Source organism: Oncorhynchus mykiss, chromosome 2 (assembly GCF_013265735.2).
Source record: "Oncorhynchus mykiss isolate Arlee chromosome 2, USDA_OmykA_1.1, whole genome shotgun sequence".
NCBI lineage: Eukaryota > Metazoa > Chordata > Actinopteri > Salmoniformes > Salmonidae > Oncorhynchus > Oncorhynchus mykiss.
In genome coordinates this window covers 5,422,153-5,447,200 of record NC_048566.1, presented here as the reverse complement: position 1 = coordinate 5,447,200, position 25,048 = coordinate 5,422,153, and the positions used below count along the sequence as shown (strand labels likewise).

Here is a 25,048-nt window from a genome sequence, read left to right as displayed (position 1 = left end):
TATTATGTAATGCAATTGTTTTATTGTTTTATTTCATTTGTGTGGAAACTAAACAGGCACTTAAATGACACGACTTAATTTACCGACTACTTTGGCAGTTGAAACAACATGTCATTTCTCACTATGTGTGAGTGATAAACCCTAAATGCAGATTAGACGATACGTAGTGTGGATGTTCTTTCTAATTATAAGCATCCTTCTCTGACTTGGGTTTGCTCTGGGTGACAGTTGTCAAGAAATCAACAAATAACTTGGTTTCTGGTGTTGGAGTTCCAGCCCCCAAACCAGCAGATTCCCCTTCCGACACAGCAGATGAAAGTTTGCCTGAAAAACAGAGAGACATCTTTCTTGTGACACCAAGTCATCCCGTGAAGTAAGAGTAGCTTCTCTAAAGTGGTGATATATGGATGTTTTTCCTAAAGATGAAAGGCTCTGCAGATGGAAACTGAACGTTTGGCACCATCTAAGTACATACAGTAGCAAACCTCTAATTACTGGCTACATACAGTGCAAAGTATTCAGACCCCTTGACTTGTTCCACATTTTGTTACGTTACAGCCTTATTCTAAAATGGATCACATTGGTTTTTTTTCTCATCAATCTACACACAATAACCCACAAAGACAAAGCAAAAACAGGTTTTTATAAATATGACATTAGTACTCAGTACTTTGTTGAAGCACCTTTGGCAGCGATTAACAGCCTTGAGTCTTCTTGGGTATGACGCTACAAGCTTGGCACACCTGTATTTGGGGAGTTTCTCCCATTCTTCTCTGCAGATCCTCTCAAGCTCTGTCAGGTTGGATGGGGAGCGTCGCTGCACAGCTATTTTCAGGTCTCTCCATTGATGTTCGATCGGGTTCAAGTCCGGGCTCAGCATTATGGTGCCAGCACCATTATGGTGCCAGCATCATGCATCATGCATATGGATGGTGCTAGGTTTCCTCCAGACGTGACGCTTGGCATTCAGGCCAAAGAGTTCAATCTTGGTTTCATCAGACCAGAGAATCTTGTTTCTCATGGTCTGAGTGTCCTTTAGGTGCCTTTAGGAAAACTCCCAGCTGGTTGTCATGTGCCTTTTACTGAGGAGTGGCTTCCGTATGGCCACTCTACCATAAAGGCCTGATTGATGGATTGCTACAGAGATGGTTGTCTTTCTGGTTCTCCCATCTCCACAGAGGAACTCTGGAACTCTGTCAGAGTGACCATCAGGTTCTTGGTCACTTCCCTGACCAAGGCCCTTCTGCCCCGATTGGTCAGTTTGGCCGGGTGGCCAGCTCTGGAAGAGTCTTGGTGGTTCCAAACTTCTTCCATTTAAGAATGTTGGAGTCCACTGAGTTCTTGGGGACCTTCAATGCTGCAGAAATGTTTTGGTACCCTTCTGCAGATCTGTGCCTAGACACAATCCTGTCTCGGAGCTCTACGGACAATTCCTTCGACCTCATGGCTTGGTTTCTGCTCTGTTCGACCTAACATAGACAGGTGTGTGCCTTTCCAAATCATGTCCAATCAATTGAATTTACCACAGGTGGACTCCAATCTAGTTGTATAAACATCTCAAGGATGATCAATGGAAACAGGATGCACCGGAGTTCAATTGTGAGTCTCATAGCAAAGGGTCTGAATACTTTGGTAAATACGTTTTTTAATTTTATACATTTGCAAAACTTTTTACTGTTTCTCTTTGTCATTATTGGGTATTGTGTATATGTATTATTTAATACATTTTAGAATAAGGCTGTAAAGTAACCAAACGAAGAAAAAGGAAGGTGTCTGAATACTGTATGTTTCTATGTATGTCCTTCTGACACTGAAATAACAGGAAGTGAATAATTAACACTTGTTTTCTGTGGGTTTTTTTTAGCCTTTGTGTTACTCTGTTTTTTTTGGGGGCAAAGATGTCTGTGGTTTGTTAGGCAAACTGATGATTTACATCATCTTATTTTGAGTTTGGACTTGTACCCACCAATGGAGGCGGTCAGAGAGGGGACGTAGTCGGCCCAGAAGGAGCACTGGGCCCTGCGGAGGCCCCTGTGGTTGCTGAGGCCTGGCTCCACCTCCATATAGCTGTCCCCCTCAGGGTGAGACTGGAAGGCATGCCAGAGGGGCAGCGCCGCCTCGCTGAAGGCCACGCGGGACACACTGTGAGCCTGGTTGGGATTTCTGTTCACAAGGAGAAGACGTACAAGTAAGAGACGTGATGTTCGCACGACTGTAAGTCACTTTGGAAAAAAGTGTCTGCTAAATGACAGATACGGTATATTCTGACGCCACATGCATAAGGCACTATTCTCCAGTCATGCAGATTGGTTTAGATGTACCAAACAATACAAAATAAACCAATTGATTTAGATTGAAAAGGAAATACTATAAAGTATGGTTGGCGTTTATTTAAAGTAATTTCTATTTAAAAAAAAAATAATTTACCCGGACTTGATGAAGTTGGCCATGTAGGTCATCATCTGTAGGGAGAGGCGTCTCTCTGTGTTGGTGAACAGGTCATAGGTCAGGGGGCTGTGGGGGAGGCCAAAGGCATAGTGGACATCCAGGGGTACTGACAGGTCAGCACTGAAATGAAAACAAATCACACACAAATAAACACTACATTATCATGCCACCTCCCTAGCAACACAGCAAAACAAAATAAATAATCCATCATCATGCCACTTCCCTAGCAACACAGCAAAACAAATAAATAATACATTGTCATGCCACTTCCCTAGCAACACAGCAAAACAAATAATACATTATCATGCCACTTCCCTAGCAACACAGCAAAACAAAATAAATAATACATCATCATGCCACTTCCCTAGCAACACAGCAAAACAAATAAATAATACATCATCATGCCACTTCCCTAGCAACACAGCAAAACAAAACAAATAAATAATAGATTATCATGCCGCTTCCATAGCAACACAGCAAAACACATGTAATAGTATTTCTGGACACAACGAGGTAGTCTGAGTTAACGCAAGTACTACTTGACTAGTAGTCAATGGTCTGGAGGCCTGACCTGACCTGGCTGCCTAGTCTTCCTCACACCCAGTGATTACCTGGTCTGGAGGCCTGACCTGACCTGGCTGCCTCGTCCTCCTCACACCCAGTGATTACCTGGTCTGGAGGCCTGACCTGACCTGGCTGCCTAGTCCTCCTCACACCCAGTGATTACCTGGTCTGGAGGCCTGACCTGACCTGGCTGCCTAGTCCTCCTCACACCCAGTGATTACCTGGTCTGGAGGCCTGACCTGACCTGGCTGCCTAGTCCTCCTCACACCCAGTGATTACCTGGTCTGGAGGCCTGACCTGACCTGGCTGCCTAGTCCTCCTCACACCCAGTGATTACCTGGTCTGGAGGCCTGACCTGACCTGGCTGCCTAGTCCTCCTCACACCCAGTGATTACCTGGTCTGGAGGCCTGACCTGACCTGGCTGCCTAGTCCTCCTCACACCCAGTGATTACCTGGTCTGGAGGCCTGACCTGACCTGGCTGCCTAGTCCTCCTCACACCCAGTGATTACCTGGTCTGGAGGCCTGACCTGACCTGGCTGCCTCGTCCTCCTCACACCCAGTGATTACCTGGTCTGGAGGCCTGACCTGACCTGGCTGCCTAGTCCTCCTCACACCCAGTGATTACCTGGTCTGGAGGCCTGACCTGACCTGGCTGCCTAGTCCTCCTCACACCCAGTGATTACCTGGTCTGGAGGCCTGACCTGACCTGGCTGCCTAGTCCTCCTCACACCCAGTGATTACCTGGTCTGGAGGCCTGACCTGACCTGGCTGCCTAGTCCTCCTCACACCCAGTGATTACCTGGTCTGGGCGGTGTCCTCAGGCAGGTAGTACATGAACACATTGGATCTGGTGTTAGCTGCCCAGAAGTTGGCCATCTTTATGGTGGGACACACAATGAAGAGATCTCTGCACAGAGACACAGAGAGACAGATACAGAGAGACGGTGAGAGAGACAGACAGAGAGACGGTGAGAGAGACAGATACAGAGAGACGGTGAGAGAGAGAGACAGAGAGACAGAGAGAGACAGAGAGAGAGAGACGGTGAGACAGAGAGACAGAGAGAGACAGATACAGAGAGACATGAGAAATGTAACACACTTCACATCATCGTTTCCCTTTTCTTTGTGGACAAAGACTGAGAGAAAGGATACAGCAAGGTGTACCTATTCTGTACATGACAGGACAGCAGTTCACTGACAATCACTCACACAGTGTTGTCTAACAAACCTAACATTTACATGTGTGACTGAGGGCCATGAGTGTGTATGTTTGTGTCTTGAGAAAAGATGGTCTCTGTCTGGCTGCCACAGTGCCAGGCTAGTTAACTAAGACTAGGTTCCAAATGGCACCCTATTCCCTATACAGTGCACTACTTTTGACCAGTGCCTATAGGGGTTAGTGCACTATGCAGGGAATAGGGTGCAATTTGGGACACAGACAGTGTGTTACAGCAGGGCAGGTATTTACTGAGTGAGGACCACTCCTGCTGCAGCCAAAATACACTGATGGATCTGGATAAACAAGCAGTGGACCTATCTGCCTTTAAATTACAGGCGTTTTAAACTCTGGAAAATGTCTAGTATAACTCCTAGCATAGTGAGAGTTTCAGGTCAGGACTCTTTTACTGAAATACATGTTGACATGGTCTTCTTGTGAATGTGAGCTATGCTGTTGTTTGTCTTCAAGGCATCGGTCGGTTGCTATCCTCAGCTAACCTCAGGTCCATGGGTGTGTTGTGTGGGTCAGCCTCAGCCCTGTTCCCTGCTATATTTGACACTAGTTATTATGTGGGCGAAGTCCAGTAGACGCTGAAGAGCAGAGGCAGCAGCCACCGTACATATCACTAGCGAAGCCTGGATCAAGGGCATTAGAAGAATATCTCTGTCAATACTGGAGAAATATGCAGAACATCTCTGTCAATACTGCAGATATACAGTACACAGAACATGTCTGTCAATACTGCAGATATACAGTACACAGAACATGTCTGTCAATACTGCAGATATACAGTATACAGAACATGTCTGTCAATACTGCAGATATACAGTACACAGAACATGTCTGTCAATACTGCAGGTATACAGAACATGTCTGTCAATACTGCAGATATACAGTATACAGAACATGTCTGTCAATACTGCAGATATACTGTATACAGAACATGTCTGTCAATACTGCAGATATACAGTATACAGAACATGTCTGTCAATACTGCAGATATACAGTATACAGAACATGTCTGTCAATACCGCAGATATACAGTATACAGAACATGTCTGTCAATACCGCAGATATACAGTATACAGAACATGTCTGTCAATACTGCAGATATGTTCTGTATACTGTATATCTGCAGTATTGACAGACATGTTCTGTATACTGTATATCTGCAGTATTGACAGACATGTTCTGTATACTGTATGTCTGTCAATACTGCAGACATACAGTATGTACAGAATCCATTGCATATAAGATGACAGAAATAATGATTGATCTTGAGTGAATCTGGGACCGTATTCATGAGCTGATCTACACTGAACAGAAATATAAAGGCAACATGTAAAGTGTTGGTCCCATGTTTCATGAGCTGAAATTCAAAATCCTAGCAAATTATCCAAATGCACAAAAAGCGTATTTCTCTCAAATTTTGCACACAAATTGCTTACATCCCTGTTAGTGAGCATTTCTCCATTGCCAATATAATCCATCCACTTGACAAGTGTGGAATATCAAGAAGCTGATTAAACAGTATGATCATTGCACAGGTGCACCTTGTGCCATGGACGATAAAAGGCCACTTTTAAATGTGCAGTTTTGTCACACAACACAATGTCGCAGATGTCTCAAGTTGTCAGGGTGAGTACAATTGGCATGCAGACTGCAGGAATGTCCAGCAGAGCTGCTGCCAGAGAACTGAATGTTCCTTTCTCTACCATAAGCCGCCTCCAACATAGTTTTAAAGAATTTATTTCAATTGACTGATTTCCTTTATATGAACTGTAACTCAAGTAAAATCTTTGAAATTGTTGCATGGTGCACATGTATTTTTGTTCAGTATAGAATCAGATTCCATCTATCCATTCATTTTATAACCCAAAAGGCAAAACTGGTCCTAGAACAGGATTCCTTCTCTAAGGCACTTTATGAATATGGGCCCTGACATATACTGTTTTCTTATGGCATATTTCTGGTGAAAAGCTTGGTCTGCGCCACGTGTCAGGGCCACGTTAAATGGCCGAACCACGGCACCTAGTAGTTCTATTTCTGAATTGTTACATTCTTTTCTTTTCTAAACACGCTGCTTCTAACACCCTCAGTAAAACAGTTCACACAGTCCTTCTAAATCCTCAGGTTATTTCAGTCTTCAGTCGGCTGGCTGTTTCCTTCCTCAAGACCACAAGTGAAACGCACTCTGTTCCAGCTCTTCATAGTTGTGTCCCAAATGGCACCCTATTCCCTTTATAGTGCACTACTTTTGAACAGGAGTCACGGCACTCCCACAGGGCTCTGGACTAAATGAGTCCACTATATAGGGAATAGGGTGTCATTTGGAATGTATGCTCTGTTCCAGTTTGTCAATCACATTAAAGCAACATATAACAGTGTAAAGAGATCAATAGTCGAGCTATGGGTTTCCACTCACACTGCATAGAACTCACTGCATAGAACTCAATGTATGGCCTTCAGAAAGTATTCATCCCCCTTGACGTATTCCACATGTTGTTGTGTTAGAGCCTGAATTAAAAATGGATGAAATAAAACACGCTCTCACCCATCTGCACACAATATCCCATAATGACAAAGTGAAAACATGTTTTTAGAATTTGTTACTAACTTGTTACTAAAATATATATCTCATTTACATATGTATTCATACCCCTTTCCTTTGACATTCCAAATTGAGCTCAAGGTGCATCCAATATCCTTTGATCATCTTTGAGATGTCACTACAACTTGATTGGAGTCCACCTGGGGCCAATTCAATTGTTTGGACATGATTTAGAAAGAAACACACCTGTCTATATAAGGTCCCACAGTTGACAGTGGATGTCAGAGCAGAACCTATACCATGAAGTCCAAGGAACTGTCCGTAGATCTCAGAGATATAATTGTGATAAAGCATATCTGGGGAAGGGTATAAAACACTTTCAAGAGTGTTGAAAGTTTCCAAGAGCATCGTGTCTTCATCATCGGGAAGTTGAAAAAATATGAAACAAGCCAGACTCTGTCTAGAGGTGCCAGTCCGACCTAACTGAGCAACCAGGCAAGAAGGACATTGGTCAGGGAGGAGACCAAGAACCCAATAACCACTCTGACAAAACTGCAGTTCCTTGGCTGAGATGGGAGAACCTACCAGAAGGACAACAGTCTCCACAGCACTTCACCAATTTGGGATTTATGGAAGAGTGGTCAGACGGAAGCCACTCCTGAGAAAATGGCACATGACAGCACGCCTGGAGTTTGCAAAAAGCCACATGAAAGACTGAGCATAAGGCAAAAGATTCTGTGGTCTGATGAGACAAAAACAAAACTCTTTGGCCTGAATGCAAAGCAATATGTTTGGAGAAAACCAGGCACAGCTCATCACCCGTCTAACACCATCCTGACTGTGAAGCATGGTGGTGGCAGCATCATGCTATGGGGATGCTTTTCTGCGGCAGTGACTGGGAGACTGGTAAGGATACAGGAAAATATAGAAAAAAAAATACAGGAAGAGAACCTGTTTCAGAGTGCAAACGACCTTAGACTGGGGGTGAAGATTTTACATTCCAATAGGACAATGACTGCAAGCATAGAGCCAAAGCAACGCTGGAATGGCTTCAGAACAAGAATGTGAAAGTATTTGAGTGGCCCAGCCAAAGCCCAAACTTGAATCCCATTGAAAATCTGTGGAAAGACTTGAAGATTGCTGTTCATCGCCGCTCAACCATCTAATTTAACAGATTTTGAGAAAATCAGCAAGGAAGAATGAGAGAAAATCTGAAAATCCAGACGTGCAAAGCTGATACAGACATACACAAGACGACTCAAAGCTTTAATCTCCGCCAAAGGTGTATCAGGTGTGAATACGAGATAATGAATGTGATAATAAAAGTGAGATATTTCTGTCTTTCATTTTCAATACATTTGTCATTATGGGGTATTGTGTGTAGACGGGTGAGGAAAAATATACATTTAATCCATTTTGAATTCAGGCTGTAAAGCAACATGTGGAATAAGTCAAGGGGTTTGAATACTTTCTGAGGGCACTGTAACTCACTGTATAAAACTCACTGTATAGAACTCACTGTATAGAACTCACTGTATAAAACTCACTGTATAAAACTCACTGTATAGAACTCACTGTATAGAACTCACTGTATAGAACTCACTGAACAGAACTCACTGAACAGAACTCACTGTAACTCACTGTATAAAACTCACTGTATAAAACTCACTGTATAGAACTCACTGTATAGAACTCACTGTATAGAACTCACTGTATAGAACTCACTGTATAGAACTCACTGAACAGAACTCACTGAACAGAACTCACTGTAACTCACTGTATAAAACTCACTGTATAGAACTCACTGTATAGAACTCACTGTATAAAACTCACTGAACAGAACTCACTGTATAGAACTCACTGTATAGAACTCACTGAACAGAACTCACTGTAACTCACTGTATAAAACTCACTGTATAAAACTCACTGTATAAAACTCACTGTATAGAACTCACTGTATAGAACTCACTGTATAGAACTCACTGTATAGAACTCACTGTAACTCACTGTATAAAACTCACTGTATAAAACTCACTGAACAGAACTCACTGAACAGAACTCACTGAACAGAACTCACTGTAACTCACTGTATAAAACTCACTGTATAAAACTCACTGTATAGAACTCACTGTATAGAACTCACTGAACAGAACTCACTGTAACTCACTGTATAAAACTCACTGTATAAAACTCACTGAACAGAACTCACTGAACAGAACTCACTGAACAGAACTCACTGTATAAAACTCACTGTATAAAACTCACTGTATAAAACTCACTGTATAAAACTCACTGTATAAAACTCACTGTATAAAACTCACTGAACAGAACTCACTGAACAGAACTCACTGTATAAAACTCACTGAACAGAACTCACTGAACAGAACTCACTGTATAAAACTCACTGTATAAAACTCACTGTATAAAACTCACTGTATAAAACTCACTGTATAAAACTCACTGTATAAAACTCACTGAACAGAACTCACTGAACAGAACTCACTGTATAAAACTCACTGAACAGAACTCACTGTATAAAACTCACTGTATAGAACTCACTGTATAAAACTCACTGTATAAAACTCACTGAACAGAACTCACTGTATAGAACTCACTGAACAGAACTCACTGAACAGAACTCACTGTAACTCACTGTATAAAACTCACTGTATAAAACTCACTGTATAGAACTCACTGTATAGAACTCACTGAACAGAACTCACTGTATAGAACTCACTGTATAGAACTCACTGTATAAAACTCACTGTATAAAACTCACTGTATAAAACTCACTGAACAGAACTCACTGAACAGAACTCACTGTATAAAACTCACTGTATAAAACTCACTGTATAAAACTCACTGTATAAAACTCACTGAACAGAACTCACTGTATAAAACTCACTGTATAGAACTCACTGTATAAAACTCACTGTATAAAACTCACTGTATAGAACTCACTGTATAAAACTCACTGTATAGAACTCACTGAACAGAACTCACTGAACAGAACTCACTGAACAGAACTCACTGTATAAAACTCACTGTATAGAACTCACTGTATAAAACTCACTGTATAAAACTCACTGAACAGAACTCACTGAACAGAACTCACTGAACAGAACTCACTGAACAGAACTCACTGAACAGAACTCACTGAACAGAACTCACTGAACAGAACTCACTGCTCTTGAACGTGAAGAGAATTCCTGTAAAAGGTAAAATAAACAAAATGAACTGAACACACAGAACTGAACAGAGAATGGTATCTTGTGACGTGATTATTATGGGTCGTGCTTCTCCATACAGGAACTGTATAGTCAAATGGCTACCCAGACTATTGCCATTGACCCCCCCCCCCCCCCTCTCCCACTCATTAAACCTCTGCTACTCTCTGTTATCATCTATGCATAGTCACTTTAATTACTCTACCTACATGTACATATTACCTCAACTAATCGGTGCCCCCCTGTATATAGACTCACTATTGTTATTTTACTGCTGCTCCTTAATTACTTGTTACTTTTATTTCTTATTCTTATCCGTATTTTTTTAAACTGCATTGTTGGTTAGGGGCTCGTAAGTAAGCATTTCACTGTGAGGTTTACACCTGTTGTATTGGGCGCATGTGACTAAAACAATTTGATTTGATATTTATGCACTGAATTCAATGAATAAGGGTAAGGTATTCCGGAACTACATGAATACCGTATACAGTAGTGTGCCGAGCACATTTCTCACCTGGTTGCACTGTTAAGAGCCTGAGAGAAGAGGTTGTAGCCAGCTGGAGAGGGAGAGTGCTGCATGGAGTAGAACCAGGTGGCTGCAGCCTTGACAAACGCATTGGCATCGTCTCCACCCAGAGAGTTGGACAGGGCTTCGTAGAATGCTGTTTTACTGTCAGCTCGCCCCTGGAGCTCCTCAAAGTTCTGTCGTCAGACATTCGGGGGGGGGGAAAGTAGACGTTGGTGATATGAAACGCGGCTGACTAGAGTAATACCACTCAATACTAATACGATGTGAATGAGGACAAACCGCTAACATACGAGTCACCTGCTGAGTTGAACTAGGAGTCTACGCATTAGAATATGTCCTACACTGTATGAAAAACAAAGAGCAATATTCCCCAATTCCATCCTGCACGGGGAAAGCTTAATAAGCAGGTACACCTAAATAGATGGACGAAACTAGAGGTGAATGTTCTCACCATAGAAACACAAAGAACGTCTTTGAATTATAGGATCTCCGGTTCTCACCTTGATCCTCTTGGCCCTGCTGATGAGTCCATCCTCTGCGGAGGAGCCCAGCAGGAGGTCAGCTCTGTGGAAGCCTGCATTCATCAGGGCCATGGAGGGTTTCCCCTGGACAGAGACCCCATCCACCACTGGACCCCAAGCCTGCAGGGGCCCACTGACTGACAGCAACTGAAACAGATAACATAAAATAAGACAGGGGGAAAAAAGTATGCCTGAGTCCCAAATAGCACTACTGCCTTTATAGTGCACTACTTCTGACCAGAGCCCTATGGGCCTTGGACAAAAGAAGCGCACTAAACAGGGAATTGGGTGCCATTTGGGATACATACAGCCCAAGATACATCTGGGACTATAAAGCTTCCTTCCTTAGTCTGTGACTATAAGACCAACAGTACCTCAGTCTTGGTCTACAAGGTCAACAGTTCCTCAGTCTGGGTCTATAAGGCCAACAGTACCTCAGTCTGGGTCTAGAAGGTCAACAGTACCTCAGTCTGGGTCTATAAGGTCAACAGTACCTCAGTCTGGGTCTATAAGGCCAACAGTACCTCAGTCTGGGTCTATAAGGCCAACAGTACCTCAGTCTGGGTCTACAAGGTCAACAGTACCTCAGTCTGGGTCTATAAGGTCAACAGTACCTCAGTCTGGGTCTATAAGGTCAACAGTACCTCAGTCTGGGTCTATAAGGTCAACAGTACCTCAGTCTGGGTCTATAAGGTCAACAAGGCCAACAGTACCTCAGTATGGGTCTATAAGGCCAACAGTACCTCAGTCTGGGTCTATAAGGTCAACAGTACCTCAGTCTGGGTCTATAAGGTCAACAGTACCTCAGTCTGGGTCTATAAGGTCAACAGTACCTCAGTCTGGGTCTAAAAGGCCAACAGTACCTCAGTCTGGGTCTATAAGGTCAACAGTACCTCAGTCTGGGTCTATAAGGCCAACAGTACCTCAGTCTGGGTCTATAAGGTCAACAGTACCTCAGTCTGGGTCTATAAGGTCAACAGTTCCTCAGTCTGGGTCTATAAGGCCAACAGTACCTCAGTCGGGGTCTAGAAGGTCAACAGTACCTCCGTCTGGGTCTATAAGGTCAACAGTACCTCAGTCTGGGTCTATAAGGCCAACAGTACCTCAGTCTGGGTCTATAAGGCCAACAGTACCTCAGTCTGGGTCTATAAGGTCAACAGTACCTCAGTCTGGGTCTATAAGGTCAACAGTACCTCAGTCTGGGTCTACAAGGTCAACAGTACCTCAGTCTGGGTCTATAAGGTCAACAGTACCTCAGTCTGGGTCTATAAGGTCAACAGTACCTCAGTCTGGGTCTATAAGGTCAACAGTACCTCAGTCTGGGTCTATAAGGTCAACAAGGCCAACAGTACCTCAGTATGGGTCTATAAGGCCAACAGTACCTCAGTCTGGGTCTATAAGGTCAACAGTACCTCAGTCTGGGTCTATAAGGTCAACAGTACCTCAGTCTGGGTCTATAAGGTCAACAGTACCTCAGTCTGGGTCTAAAAGGCCAACAGTACCTCAGTCTGGGTCTATAAGGTCAACAGTACCTCAGTCTGGGTCTATAAGGTCAACAGTACCTCAGTCTGGGTCTATAAGGTCAACAGTACCTCAGTCTGGGTCTATAAGGTCAACAAGGCCAACAGTACCTCAGTATGGGTCTATAAGGCCAACAGTACCTCAGTCTGGGTCTATAAGGTCAACAGTACCTCAGTCTGGGTCTATAAGGTCAACAGTACCTCAGTCTGGGTCTATAAGGTCAACAGTACCTCAGTCTGGGTCTATAAGGTCAACAGTACCTCAGTCTGGGTCTAAAAGACCAACAGTACCTCAGTCTGGGTCTATAAGGCCAACAGTACCTCAGTCTGGGTCTATAAGGTCAACAGTACCTCAGTCTGGGTCTATAAGGTCAACAGTACCTCAGTCTGGGTCTATAAGGTCAACAGTACCTCAGTCTGGGTCTATAAGGTCAACAAGGCCAACAGTACCTCAGTATGGGTCTATAAGGCCAACAGTACCTCAGTCTGGGTCTATAAGGTCAACAGTACCTCAGTCTGGGTCTATAAGGTCAACAGTACCTCAGTCTGGGTCTATAAGGTCAACAGTACCTCAGTCTGGGTCTAAAAGGCCAACAGTACCTCAGTCTGGGTCTATAAGGTCAACAGTACCTCAGTCTGGGTCTATAAGGCCAACAGTACCTCAGTCTGGGTCTATAAGGTCAACAGTACCTCAGTCTGGGTCTATAAGGTCAACAGTTCCTCAGTCTGGGTCTATAAGGCCAACAGTACCTCAGTCGGGGTCTAGAAGGTCAACAGTACCTCCGTCTGGGTCTATAAGGTCAACAGTACCTCAGTCTGGGTCTATAAGGCCAACAGTACCTCAGTCTGGGTCTATAAGGCCAACAGTACCTCAGTCTGGGTCTATAAGGTCAACAGTACCTCAGTCTGGGTCTATAAGGTCAACAGTACCTCAGTCTGGGTCTACAAGGTCAACAGTACCTCAGTCTGGGTCTATAAGGTCAACAGTACCTCAGTCTGGGTCTATAAGGTCAACAGTACCTCAGTCTGGGTCTATAAGGTCAACAGTACCTCAGTCTGGGTCTATAAGGTCAACAAGGCCAACAGTACCTCAGTATGGGTCTATAAGGCCAACAGTACCTCAGTCTGGGTCTATAAGGTCAACAGTACCTCAGTCTGGGTCTATAAGGTCAACAGTACCTCAGTCTGGGTCTATAAGGTCAACAGTACCTCAGTCTGGGTCTAAAAGGCCAACAGTACCTCAGTCTGGGTCTATAAGGTCAACAGTACCTCAGTCTGGGTCTATAAGGTCAACAGTACCTCAGTCTGGGTCTATAAGGTCAACAGTACCTCAGTCTGGGTCTATAAGGTCAACAAGGCCAACAGTACCTCAGTATGGGTCTATAAGGCCAACAGTACCTCAGTCTGGGTCTATAAGGTCAACAGTACCTCAGTCTGGGTCTATAAGGTCAACAGTACCTCAGTCTGGGTCTATAAGGTCAACAGTACCTCAGTCTGGGTCTATAAGGTCAACAGTACCTCAGTCTGGGTCTAAAAGACCAACAGTACCTCAGTCTGGGTCTATAAGGCCAACAGTACCTCAGTCTGGGTCTATAAGGTCAACAGTACCTCAGTCTGGGTCTACAAGGTCAACAGTACCTCAGTCTGGGTCTATAAGGTCAACAGTACCTCAGTCTGGGTCTATAAGGTCAACAGTACCTCAGTCTGGGTCTATAAGGTCAACAGTACCTCAGTCTGGGTCTATAAGGTCAACAGTACCTCAGTCTGGGTCTATAAGGTCAACAGTACCTCAGTCTGGGTCTATAAGGTCAACAGTACCTCAGTCTGGGTCTATAAGGTCAACAGTACCTCAGTCTGGGTCTATAAGGTCAACAGTACCTCAGTCTGGGTCTATAAGGCCAACAGTACCTTGGTCTGGGCAGCGTTGAGGTCCTGTGCTGGAGCTGCTCTCAGGCAGGAGCCCAGCTGTTCTGGGTCAGAGGAGGAACAGCCCAGCTCCCTGGCCAGAGCCTCAGCCTGCCCCTGGGCTTTAGATACACTCAGCACTGAGGCAGGGGAGAACACAGAGCCACCCTGGGGAGAGAGAGAGAGAGGAGGGACAGAGTCAGAGAACCACTCATCATTGAGGCAGGGGAGAACACAGAGCCACCCTGGGGAGAGAGAGAGTGGAGGGACAGAGTCAGAGAACCACTCAGCACTGAGGCAGGGGAGAACACAGAGCCACCCTGGGGAGAGAGAGATATGAAGGACAGAGTCAGAGAACCACTCAGCACTGAGGCAGGGGAGAACACAGAGCCACCCTGGGGAGAGAGAGAGAGGAGGGACAGAGTCAGAGAACCACTCATCATTGAGGCAGGGGAGAACACAGAGCCACCCTGGGGAGAGAGAGAGGGGAGGGACAGAGTCAGAGAACCACTCAGCACTGAGGCAGGGGAGAACACAGAGCCACCCTGGGGAGAAAGAGAGAGGAGGGACAGAGTCAGAGAACCACTCAGCACTGAGGCAGGGGAGAACACAGAGCCACCCTGGGGAGAGAGAGAGAGGAGGGACAGAGTCAGAAAACCACTCAGCACTGAGGCAGGGGAGAACACAGAGCCACCCTGGGGAGAGAGAGAGAGGAGGGACAGAGTCAGAGAACCACTCAGCACTGAGGCAGGGGAGAACACAGAGCCACCCTGGGGAGAGAGAGAGAGGAGGGACAGAGTCAGAGAACCACTCAGCACTGAGGCAGGGGAGAACACAGAGCCACCCTGGGGAGAGAGAGAGAGGAGGGACATAGTCAGAGAACCACTGGGCTGTTATTTATAGCTAAGCATTATTAGCTCCAAAATGGAATTACTTTTAATGTTAGACATACTACATACCAATTGGTTACACACATCTTTCAAGTGTTTATTTGAATGCTGTCTGGTCATCTATTAGCTTCAGCACTGTGGTGATTAGTCTGTCATCTATTGGCTACAGCACTGTGGTGATTAGTCTGTCATCTATTAGCTTCAGCACTGTGGTGATTAGTCTGTCATCTATTAGCTTCAGCACTGTGGTGATTAGTCTGTCATCTATTGGCTACAGCACTGTGGTGATTAGTCTGTCATCTATTGGCTACAGCACTGTGATGATTGGTCTCATCTATTGGCTACTGCACTGTGATGATTAGTCTGTCATCTATTGGCTACAGCACTGTGGTGATTAGTCTGTCATCTATTGGCTACAGCACTGTGGTGATTAGTCTCATCTATTGGCTACAGCACTGTGGTGATTAGTCTCATCTATTAGCTACAGCACTGTGGTGATTAGTCTCATCTATTAGCTTTAGCACTGTGGTGATTAGTCTGTCATCTATTGGCTACAGCACTGTGATGATTGGTCTCATCTATTAGCTACAGCACTGTGGTGATTAGTCTGCCATCTATTGGCTACAGCACTGTAGTGATTAGTCTCATCTATTGGCTACAGCACTGTGGTGATTAGTCTCCTCTATTGGCTACAGCACTGTGGTGATTAGTCTCCTCTATTGGCTACAGCACTGTAGTGATTAGTCTCCTCTATTGGCTACATCACTGTAGTGATTAGTCTCCTCTATTGGCTACAGCACTGTAGTGATTAGTCTCCTCTATTGGCTACAGCACTGTGGTGATTAGTCTCCTCTATTGGCTACAGCACTGTAGTGATTAGTCTCATCTATTGGCTACAGCACTGTGGTGATTAGTCTCCTCTATTGGCTACAGCACTGTGGTGATTAGTCTCCTCTATTGGCTACAGCACTGTGGTGATTAGTCTATTTCAGGAGTGGAAAAATGTGGTGAAAAACAAGTCACACAACTTCCCCATTAGTGAGGAAGTGACTAGATGAGATCAACAAAAACAGATTGGCAGGATGACTAGAATAGACTGATGAGCTGCTGCTTATCACCGTTATACAGTACCGTAGCATCATGCTAAGCTAATTCAGGCTATATTACATTATAATTTCGGCTATATTACACCAAATATTAGTTATATTAGGTATAACGACCGAGGCTGCTACAGACTGGTATGGTAAGTCTATCTGAGGAAAGGGTGAGGATATCCACATCCTAAACTGGAGAATACCCGTGCTGGGCTAAATAGTGAGATAAAGGAATGAGAGGCAAGCACACATAGCACTGCTACTTCCCAGCTCTTCATTCCTGCATCCAAATGATCAACAAGGCTCTCTGACCAGACATGGGGAACGTCAGGACCAGCCCAGTCTCTATGCCAGAGAATGGAGATGACACCAACACCAGCTCTGATCCCTTTCTGAGAAGTAAGTGTCTCTGGTTAAGGAAGTCTGTTTTTTTGATAATGATCGTTTTATTAATGAAAGGATCCTGTTAAAAGGGGCAATCTGGGATTGAAATTTGTTTCGTATTCTTCAAGAATCAATGGCTATAAAAATGATTAATTTAAACGCTTGGTATCCCAGATTGTCTCTGATGGGAAATGGTTCATTTGATGTAATATTTAAAGTAAGGGTGGAGTGACTTGGTTTCAGAAGCTGTACTGGCGCTGTACTGCTCTGTGTATGTGTAAACATTTGCATAATTTCACCCAAAATAAACAAGGTTCCTGTCATGCAAACTGTGGCCAAACAACTGCAAGCTTATACATGTAGAATGAGGTCAAATGATCACTATGCAATATTTCCAACATTTTGTTTACCCATTAAATTGTTGGGAGCATATATACCGTGTACTGTATGACTTTCTGTTGTAGACGGTTTACTGTTCCATTAGTCTGCACCTCTGCCAACATGGGTGTGTCACCTCTAGCTTTTTACTGGACCATTATGCAATATAAAACATATTTCTTCATTAAATTAAATAACCAACAGCATCCTACTTCCCTCCACAACATGTACTCATATCTAAAAAATAAATTAAAAATTAAAAAGTTTTTTTTTTTAAATTTTTGTAATAGCATCAGTGTTTGAGCATTCAGCATCTTGAAATGACCGTCCAAGAGCTGTTGACTGAATGGAAAAATAATATAATCTTCATCTGATATGGATGACCCGATAACACTTTTGCTTTCGCTGTGATTGGCAGATACTGTACAGATGTACTCTCTTAATTTGATCACCCTGTTGTCGCAGAGAATTTTTTCCTTGCAGAAGGAAATGCAAATTGTTGTCTATTCAAGGTTTAAAAAGACTTCTAACATTTGTAATTTCCACTTTAAAATGTCAGATTTTTCTTAACTAAAAAAATGAAAATGACTCAACCCCTACAATAAAGTCCATTAATTATAATCCACATAATAATTTACATTTCCTGCTGCTGCAGGATTATTTCCCTGCTGTGAGAAACTGGTCAAATTGAGATAGTACACCAGTACACGGCATTTGGAAAGGTGTTTACGCCTGGTCACAGGCAGCTGATGTATTGTGCACTGAAGTCCACAAGCGAAAGGGAAAAGGGTGAGAGGAGGAGAGAGAGTAGATGCAATGAGTTATACAACTTCCAAAGGAATCATGCTGTTTGCATGTGGCTGCTATGAAAGAGAACTGTTTGTTTGTGGCTGCTATGAAAGAGAACTGTTTGTATGTGGCTGCTATGAAAGAGAACTGTTTGCATGTGGCTGCTATGAAAGAGAACTGTTTGCATGTGGCTGCTATGAAAGAGAACTGTTTGCATGTGGCTGCTATGAAAGAGAACTGTTTGCATGTGGCTGCTATGAAAGAGAACTGTTTGTATGTGGCTGCTATGAAAGAGAACTGTTTGCATGTGGCTGCTATGAAAGAGAACTGCTTGCATGTGATCAGGGGTGTATTCATTCCGCCGATTCTGTTGAAAACATTTCTTAAACGGAAGCAAAAGGAAAGAAACGGGGATGAATGCACCTGAATTTGTCCAATAGAAACTCTTGTTTGCAACTGATTTACACCCTAGATCAGCTAGATGCAGGCAAGAGTGTGCAAGGGGTTAATGAATGTGTTACTGTCTGTCACCTTGATTACTCACATTTTCTCTCGACCTGTGCACCTACCATTGTAAACTTTAATTCATAGGCTAGGTTGTAGCAACCTCATGATGGGTATAGGGGAAATGACAGTATCATGTAGTAGCCTAAACCTATCACTGTTACATTGAGCTGGGTGAATGGAATAAGAATGACAGTCATCTAATATGCTGTAAATATAAAAATATGTATATATTTACTCTTCTCTCCAGACAACGATACCCTGAGAGTCCTGTCTGACTACACCTCTGCAGACGTCAGTGAAACCCTGGTCGTCTTGTCTGACTACCCCTCAGCAGACGTCAGCGTGCCTCTCTTCAGGATAGGAGAGAGACTGAGACTCCTGGCAGAGTGAGTGACTGAACCCAACTGAATCTAAGAACTGTGTCCCATATGGCACCCTAGTCCCTAGATAGTACCCTACTTTTGACCAGAGCCCTATGAGTCCTGGTCAAACGTAGGGCACTATCTAGGGACTAGGAGGCAATTTGGGACCAGACCCTAGTCTTCCACATTCAGTCCCTCAACACAACACCAACTCCTCTAAGAGCTGATCTGTTTGACTAGACTGACAGAGACAGGGGTCAAATCTGACCAATTCTACTTTTGACCAGAGCCCTATTGGTCTATAACAGTGCACTAAATAAGGAATAGGGTGCTATTTGGGACTCAATCTCCTTCTTCCCTTTCTTCTCTTCTGTCAGGGAGGGTTACTGGTGGAGGGTTTGTTCTGTCCAAACAGGATATGAGAACTACATCCCCAACAACCATGTGGCCAAGGTCTATCACGGGTAGGTGAACTCACAGCAACACTAACCTACCTGACACCATCACAGTCCACTGTCAAGGTCTATCACGGGTAGGTGATCTCACACTAACCTACCTGACACTATCAAGGTCTATCACGGGTAGGTGATCTCACACTAACCTACCTGACACTGTCACAGTCCACTGTCAAGGTCTATCACAGGTAGGTGAACTCACACTAACACTAACCTGCCTGACACTGTCAAGGTCTATCACGGGTAGGTGAACTCACACTAACACTAACCTGCCTGACACTGTCAAGGTCTATCACGGGTAGGTGAACTCACACTAACACTAACCTGCCTGACACTGTCAAGGTCTATCACGGGTAGGTGAACTCACAGCAACACTAACCTACCTGACACTGTCACAGTCCACTGTCAAGGTCTATCACGGGTAGGTGAATACAACAGGTGTAGTAGACCTTACAGTGAAATGCTGAATACAACAGGTGTAGTAGACCTTACAGTGAAATGCTGAATACAACAGGTGTAGTAGACCTTACAGTGAAATGCTGAATACAACAGGTGTAGTAGACCTTACAGTGAAATGCTGAATACAACAGGTGTAGTAGACCTTACAGTGAAATGCTGAATACAACAGGTGTAGTAGACCTTACAGTGAAATGCTGAATACAACAGGTGTAGTAGACCTTACAGTGAAATGCTGAATACAACAGGTGTAGTAGACCTTACAGTGAAATGCTGAATACAACAGGTGTAGTAGACCTTACAGTGAAATGCTGAATACAACAGGTGTAGTAGACCTTACAGTGAAATGCTGAATACAACAGGTGTAGTAGACCTTACAGTGAAATGCTGAATACAACAGGTGTAGGTAGACCTTACAGTGAAATGCTAACTTACAAGCCCCTTAACCAACAATGCAGTTAAGAACAATAAGTTAAAAATAAATAAAATAGATATGTTTTTAAAAATAAAAAATGTAAAGATTTACTAACCTAACACTTTCCTAGTCCAGTGTCGGATTATAGCTGACGATAATGGTTTAATGCTTGGTATTCTGAAAAGGGGAAGGTGATACCATCTACGATACCATTATGATTAAAACAGCCGGTGGTCATGTTTTAATCGTTCTTCATAGCTGGTTGTTTTATGTGGGGTTCTAAGGCCATGAAAAGACATACCTTATGAACATGGCTGAACTGTATTCTGTATTCATTTAGCTGGTTGTTTGAAGGGGTGGCCCGACCCAAAGCAGAGGAACTGCTTCGTCTGCCCGGAAACAGAGCTGGCTCCTTCATGATCAGAGAAAGTCAAAAAGGTGAGTGGCCAAGAGACAGACCTCTGTACCGTAATGAAATGGAATTTAGGTGCTCCTGTGGTGCTCCCTGTGGTGCTCCCTGTGGTGCTCCCTGTGGTGCTCCTGTGGTGCCCCTTGTGGTGCCCCTTGTGGTGCCCCTTGTGGTGCTCCGTCTGTAGAGCATGGTGCTCGCAACGCAATGGTTGTGGGTACGCAAGCAACAACTACTGTAAGTCACTTAGGATAAAGGTGTTTGCTAAATGTCCTAAATAAATGGTGCATATAAAAGCTGTTCTAAACTTCGCCTACGGGACTGCCGATAGATTCTCTCACAATCAACTACTAAAACGACCAACCAAAATCAAGCAACTTTAAAACCAGATGTAATAATGTCTTGTTTTTCTTTGCCTGTGTGGTGTTGTAGGAGTGTATACCCTGTCTGTACGGCACAGGGTTATGGTACACTATCGTATTATCCGCCTTCCCAACAACTGGTACTACATCTCTCCTGGTCTAACCTTCCAGTGTCTCGAGGACCTCGTCAACCACTACTCTGGTAAATAACCATCCCCGGTGACGTGATCATGGACATTTAGTCCAAATCTATTCATCGGAAACCTTGTACCTCACTTTTTGTAGATTTTTTTACATTTTTAAACAGAAATTGAAATTAGTCATCCCCCCCTTCATATTCTGTGAAAGGTTCATGATTAAAGTAGTCATCCCTCTTCATATTCTGTGAAAAGTGAATGATTTGCAGGCATTATGTCTGACAATAAGCCGTATCTGAAAATACATATTTTAAAAAATTATTATAAAAAAAATGTAAAAAATGTAATAAGAGTTTTTTTTCCGGGACACCAACATATCTGATCTTATTACAATCTGACATTAAAGTCAAACACATGTAGACTCCATGTGAACCTATTTATAGGAACCATGAGCTGATAAGTATAGTATTATTATAAAGGGTGGAACTGTTCATTATCTTTTAACTTGTGACACCAGCGGTAGTTATCACTTTCTAACGTGGAATTATTGACTCTTTCAAGCCGCACCAACTCCAATACGCACTGCAATGCTGCTACACTATGTTCACTAAGTGGAGTCATATGAGCTGTATACTGTGGTTGAAGTACATTTCTGAAGTTGGCTATTTTGAGGATGTGGAAGATATTCAGCTCCAGGGCTCTCCTTGTGTCATTAATGTGTCCTTGTACATTTATATTTTAGTCACTGTGTATGGTTTCTGGTAGCTAACTGGTTATAACCACAGGATAGCTGAGTATGGTTTCTGGTAGCTAACTGGTTATAACCACAGGATAGCTGAGTATGGTTTCTGGTAGCTAACTGGTTATAACCACAGGATAGCTGAGTATGGTTTCTGGTAGCTAACTGGTTATAACCACAGGATAGCTGAGTATGGTTTCTGGTAGCTAACTGGTTATAACCACAGGATAGCTGAGTATGGTTTCTGGTAGCTAACTGGTTATAACCACAGGATAGCTGAGTATGGTTTCTGGTAGCTAACTGGTTATAACCACAGGATAGCTGAGTATGGTTTCTGGTAGCTAACTGGTTATAACCACAGGATAGCTGAGTATGGTTTCTGGTAGCTAACTGGTTATAACCACAGGATAGCTGAGTATGGTTTCTGGTAGCTAACTGGTTATAACCACAGGATAGCTGAGTATGGTTTCTGGTAGCTAACTGGTTATAACCACAGGATAGCTGAGTATGGTTTCTGGTAGCTAACTGGTTATAACCACAGGATAGCTGAGTATGGTTTCTGGTAGCTAACTGGTTATAACCACAGGATAGCTGAGTATGGTTTCTGGTAGCTAACTGGTTATAACCACAGGATAGCTGAGTATGGTTTCTGGTAGCTAACTGGTTATAACCACAGGATAGATGTGTATGGTTTCTGGTAGCTAACTGGTTATAACCACAGGATAGCTGAGTATGGTTTCTGGTAGCTAACTGGTTATAACCACAGGATAGCTGAGTATGGTTTCTGGTAGCTAACTGGTTATAACCACAGGATAGCTGAGTATGGTTTCTGGTAGCTAACTGGTTATAACCACAGGATAGCTGAGTATGGTTTCTGGTAGCTAACTGGTTATAACCACAGGATAGCTGAGTATGGTTTCTGGTAGCTAACTGGTTATAACCACAGGATAGCTGAGTATGGTTTCTGGTAGCTAACTGGTTATAACCACAGGATAGCTGAGTATGGTTTCTGGTAGCTAACTGGTTATAACCACAGGATAGCTGAGTATGGTTTCTGGTAGCTAACTGGTTATAACCACAGGATAGCTGAGTATGGTTTCTGGTAGCTAACTGGTTATAACCACAGGATAGCTGTGTATGGTTTCTGGTAGCTAACTGGTTATAACCACAGGATAGCTGAGTATGGTTTCTGGTAGCTAACTGGTTATAACCACAGGATAGCTGAGTATGGTTTCTGGTAGCTAACTGGTTATAACCACAGGATAGATGTGTATGGTTTCTGGTAGCTAACTGGTTATAACCACAGGATAGCTGAGTATGGTTTCTGGTAGCTAACTGGTTATAACCACAGGATAGCTGAGTATGGTTTCTGGTAGCTAACTGGTTATAACCACAGGATAGCTGAGTATGGTTTCTGGTAGCTAACTGGTTATAACCACAGGATAGCTGAGTATGGTTTCTGGTAGCTAACTGGTTATAACCACAGGATAGCTGAGTATGGTTTCTGGTAGCTAACTGGTTATAACCACAGGATAGCTGAGTATGGTTTCTGGTAGCTAACTGGTTATAACCACAGGATAGCTGAGTATGGTTTCTGGTAGCTAACTGGTTATAACCACAGGATAGCTGAGTATGGTTTCTGGTAGCTAACTGGTTATAACCACAGGATAGATGTGTATGGTTTCTGGTAGCTAACTGGTTATAACCACAGGATAGCTGAGTATGGTTTCTGGTAGCTAACTGGTTATAACCACAGGATAGCTGAGTATGGTTTCTGGTAGCTAACTGGTTATAACCACAGGATAGCTGAGTATGGTTTCTGGTAATGACAGTGGCCCCTTCTCTTTGACAGATTGTGCAGACGGCCTGTGCTGTATTCTCACCATCCCCTGTCAGGCTGTAACCAATGGTAACCTCAACCTGGCTTCGCAGACACCCCCTGTGGTGATGCACAACAACTTCGACTGGAAAGACGTCAACAGGTACCTCTTTCTCTAACGTTGACCTCTCTTTCCCTTTCTACCCGCCTTTAGCCCCTCTCTCTCCCGCCTTCAGCCCCTCTCTCTCCCCGCCTTCAGCCCCTCTCTCTCCCCGCCTTCAGCCCCTCTCTCTCCCCGCCTTCAGCCCCTCTCTCTCCCCGCCTTCAGCCCCTCTCTCTCCCCGCCTTCAGCCCCTCTCTCTCGCCGCCTTCAGCCCCTCTCTCTCCCCGCCTTCGGCCCCTCTCTCTCCCCGCCTTCGGCCCCTCTCTCTCCCCGCCTTCGGCCCCTCTCTCTCCCCGCCTTCGACCCCTCTCTCTCCCGCCTTCAGCCCCTCTCTCCACGCCTTCAGCCCCTCTCTCTCCCCGCCTTCAGCCCCTCTCTCTCTCCCGCCTTCAGCCCCTCTCTCCACGCCTTCGGCCCCTCTCTCTCCCCGCCTTCGGCCCCTCTCTCTCCCCGCCTTCAGTCCCCCTCTCCCCGCCTTCAGTCCCTCTCTCTCCACCCTTGTTTCTCCCCATCCATCTGTATCTGTCACTACCCCTCTCTGGGAGTTTCATGGAGTCTGACAATTACATATGTGTTTGAGCTTATTTTTGAGTTTAGCTTTCAATGTACTTTATCAGTGATAGATAACAGACTAACGCTGCATCATATCTATTCTAACCCCAGCTCGGAGCTGACAGACCAGCCTCATCGTTACCCCGGCAACAGAGACTCTATGATCAGCTTTGGCTTGCGGAACACAGTCTCCTCCTACATGTCTCTGGGGGACACGAGGAAGGAGAGGAAGAGCAGCAGCTGGAGGAGGAATAAGAGGAGGAGTGTGTGTGTACCTCCCGGTAACGGTCACGGACTCAGCACTACAGCACTGGAAGAGGAAGAGGAGGGGGAGTACGCACAAGCCATCCTCCTGAACTCTTAAGACTGGATATGGGCTTAAATGTAGAGGACATATCCTGCTGTATAGAGAGGACATATCCTGCTGTATAGAGAGGACATGTCCTGCTGTATAGAGAGGACATATCGTGCTGTGTAGAGAGGACATGTCCTGATGTGTAGAGAGGACATGTCCTGCTGTATAGAGAGGACATATCGTGCTGTGTAGAGAGGACATAATCCTGCTGTATAGAGAGGACATAATCCTGCTGTATATAGGGGACATAATCCTGCTGTATAGAGAGGACATAATCCTGCTGTATAGAGAGGACA

The 25,048-nt window shown here is 44.2% G+C and overlaps 2 protein-coding genes across 2 annotated transcripts in view; one reads left to right on the top strand and one right to left on the bottom strand.

The window, feature by feature from the left end:
* Positions 1-25,048, bottom strand: part of tg (thyroglobulin) — a 98,949-nt gene continuing 73,901 nt past the window's right edge. Inside the window, exons 45-51 of the mRNA XM_036961549.1 lie at positions 14,490-14,654; positions 11,041-11,208; positions 10,526-10,713; positions 3,814-3,921; positions 2,428-2,568; positions 1,967-2,163; positions 1-324 (exon numbers count right to left, since the gene is read on the bottom strand). Of these exons, the coding sequence (XP_036817444.1) occupies positions 182-324; positions 1,967-2,163; positions 2,428-2,568; positions 3,814-3,921; positions 10,526-10,713; positions 11,041-11,208; positions 14,490-14,654 (1,110 nt within the window). The 3' untranslated portion in view covers positions 1-181. The remainder of the gene's footprint in view (positions 325-1,966; positions 2,164-2,427; positions 2,569-3,813; positions 3,922-10,525; positions 10,714-11,040; positions 11,209-14,489; positions 14,655-25,048) is intronic.
* Positions 16,416-24,972, top strand: LOC110520858 (src-like-adapter). Its single transcript, XM_036935830.1, has 7 exons — positions 16,416-16,869; positions 18,776-18,914; positions 19,268-19,354; positions 20,557-20,654; positions 21,058-21,189; positions 23,716-23,845; positions 24,509-24,972. Exons 1-7 carry the CDS (start codon positions 16,788-16,790, stop codon positions 24,759-24,761), a joined length of 921 nt encoding a protein of 306 aa, XP_036791725.1. The 5' UTR covers positions 16,416-16,787; the 3' UTR covers positions 24,762-24,972.

What these genes read in the sequence shown, in the direction of transcription:
- LOC110520858 (XM_036935830.1), top strand. Translation starts at nt 16,788, where the DNA reads ATGGGGAACGTCAGGACCAGCCCAGTCTCTATGCCAGAGAATGGAGAT. An exon ending in AGACTGAGACTCCTGGCAGA is followed by an intron (nt 18,915 to 19,267) that starts GTGAGTGACTGA and finishes CTCTTCTGTCAG; the next exon opens with GGAGGGTTACTGGTGGAGGG. An exon ending in GTGGCCAAGGTCTATCACGG is followed by an intron (nt 19,355 to 20,556) that starts GTAGGTGAACTC and finishes GTATTCATTTAG; the next exon opens with CTGGTTGTTTGAAGGGGTGG.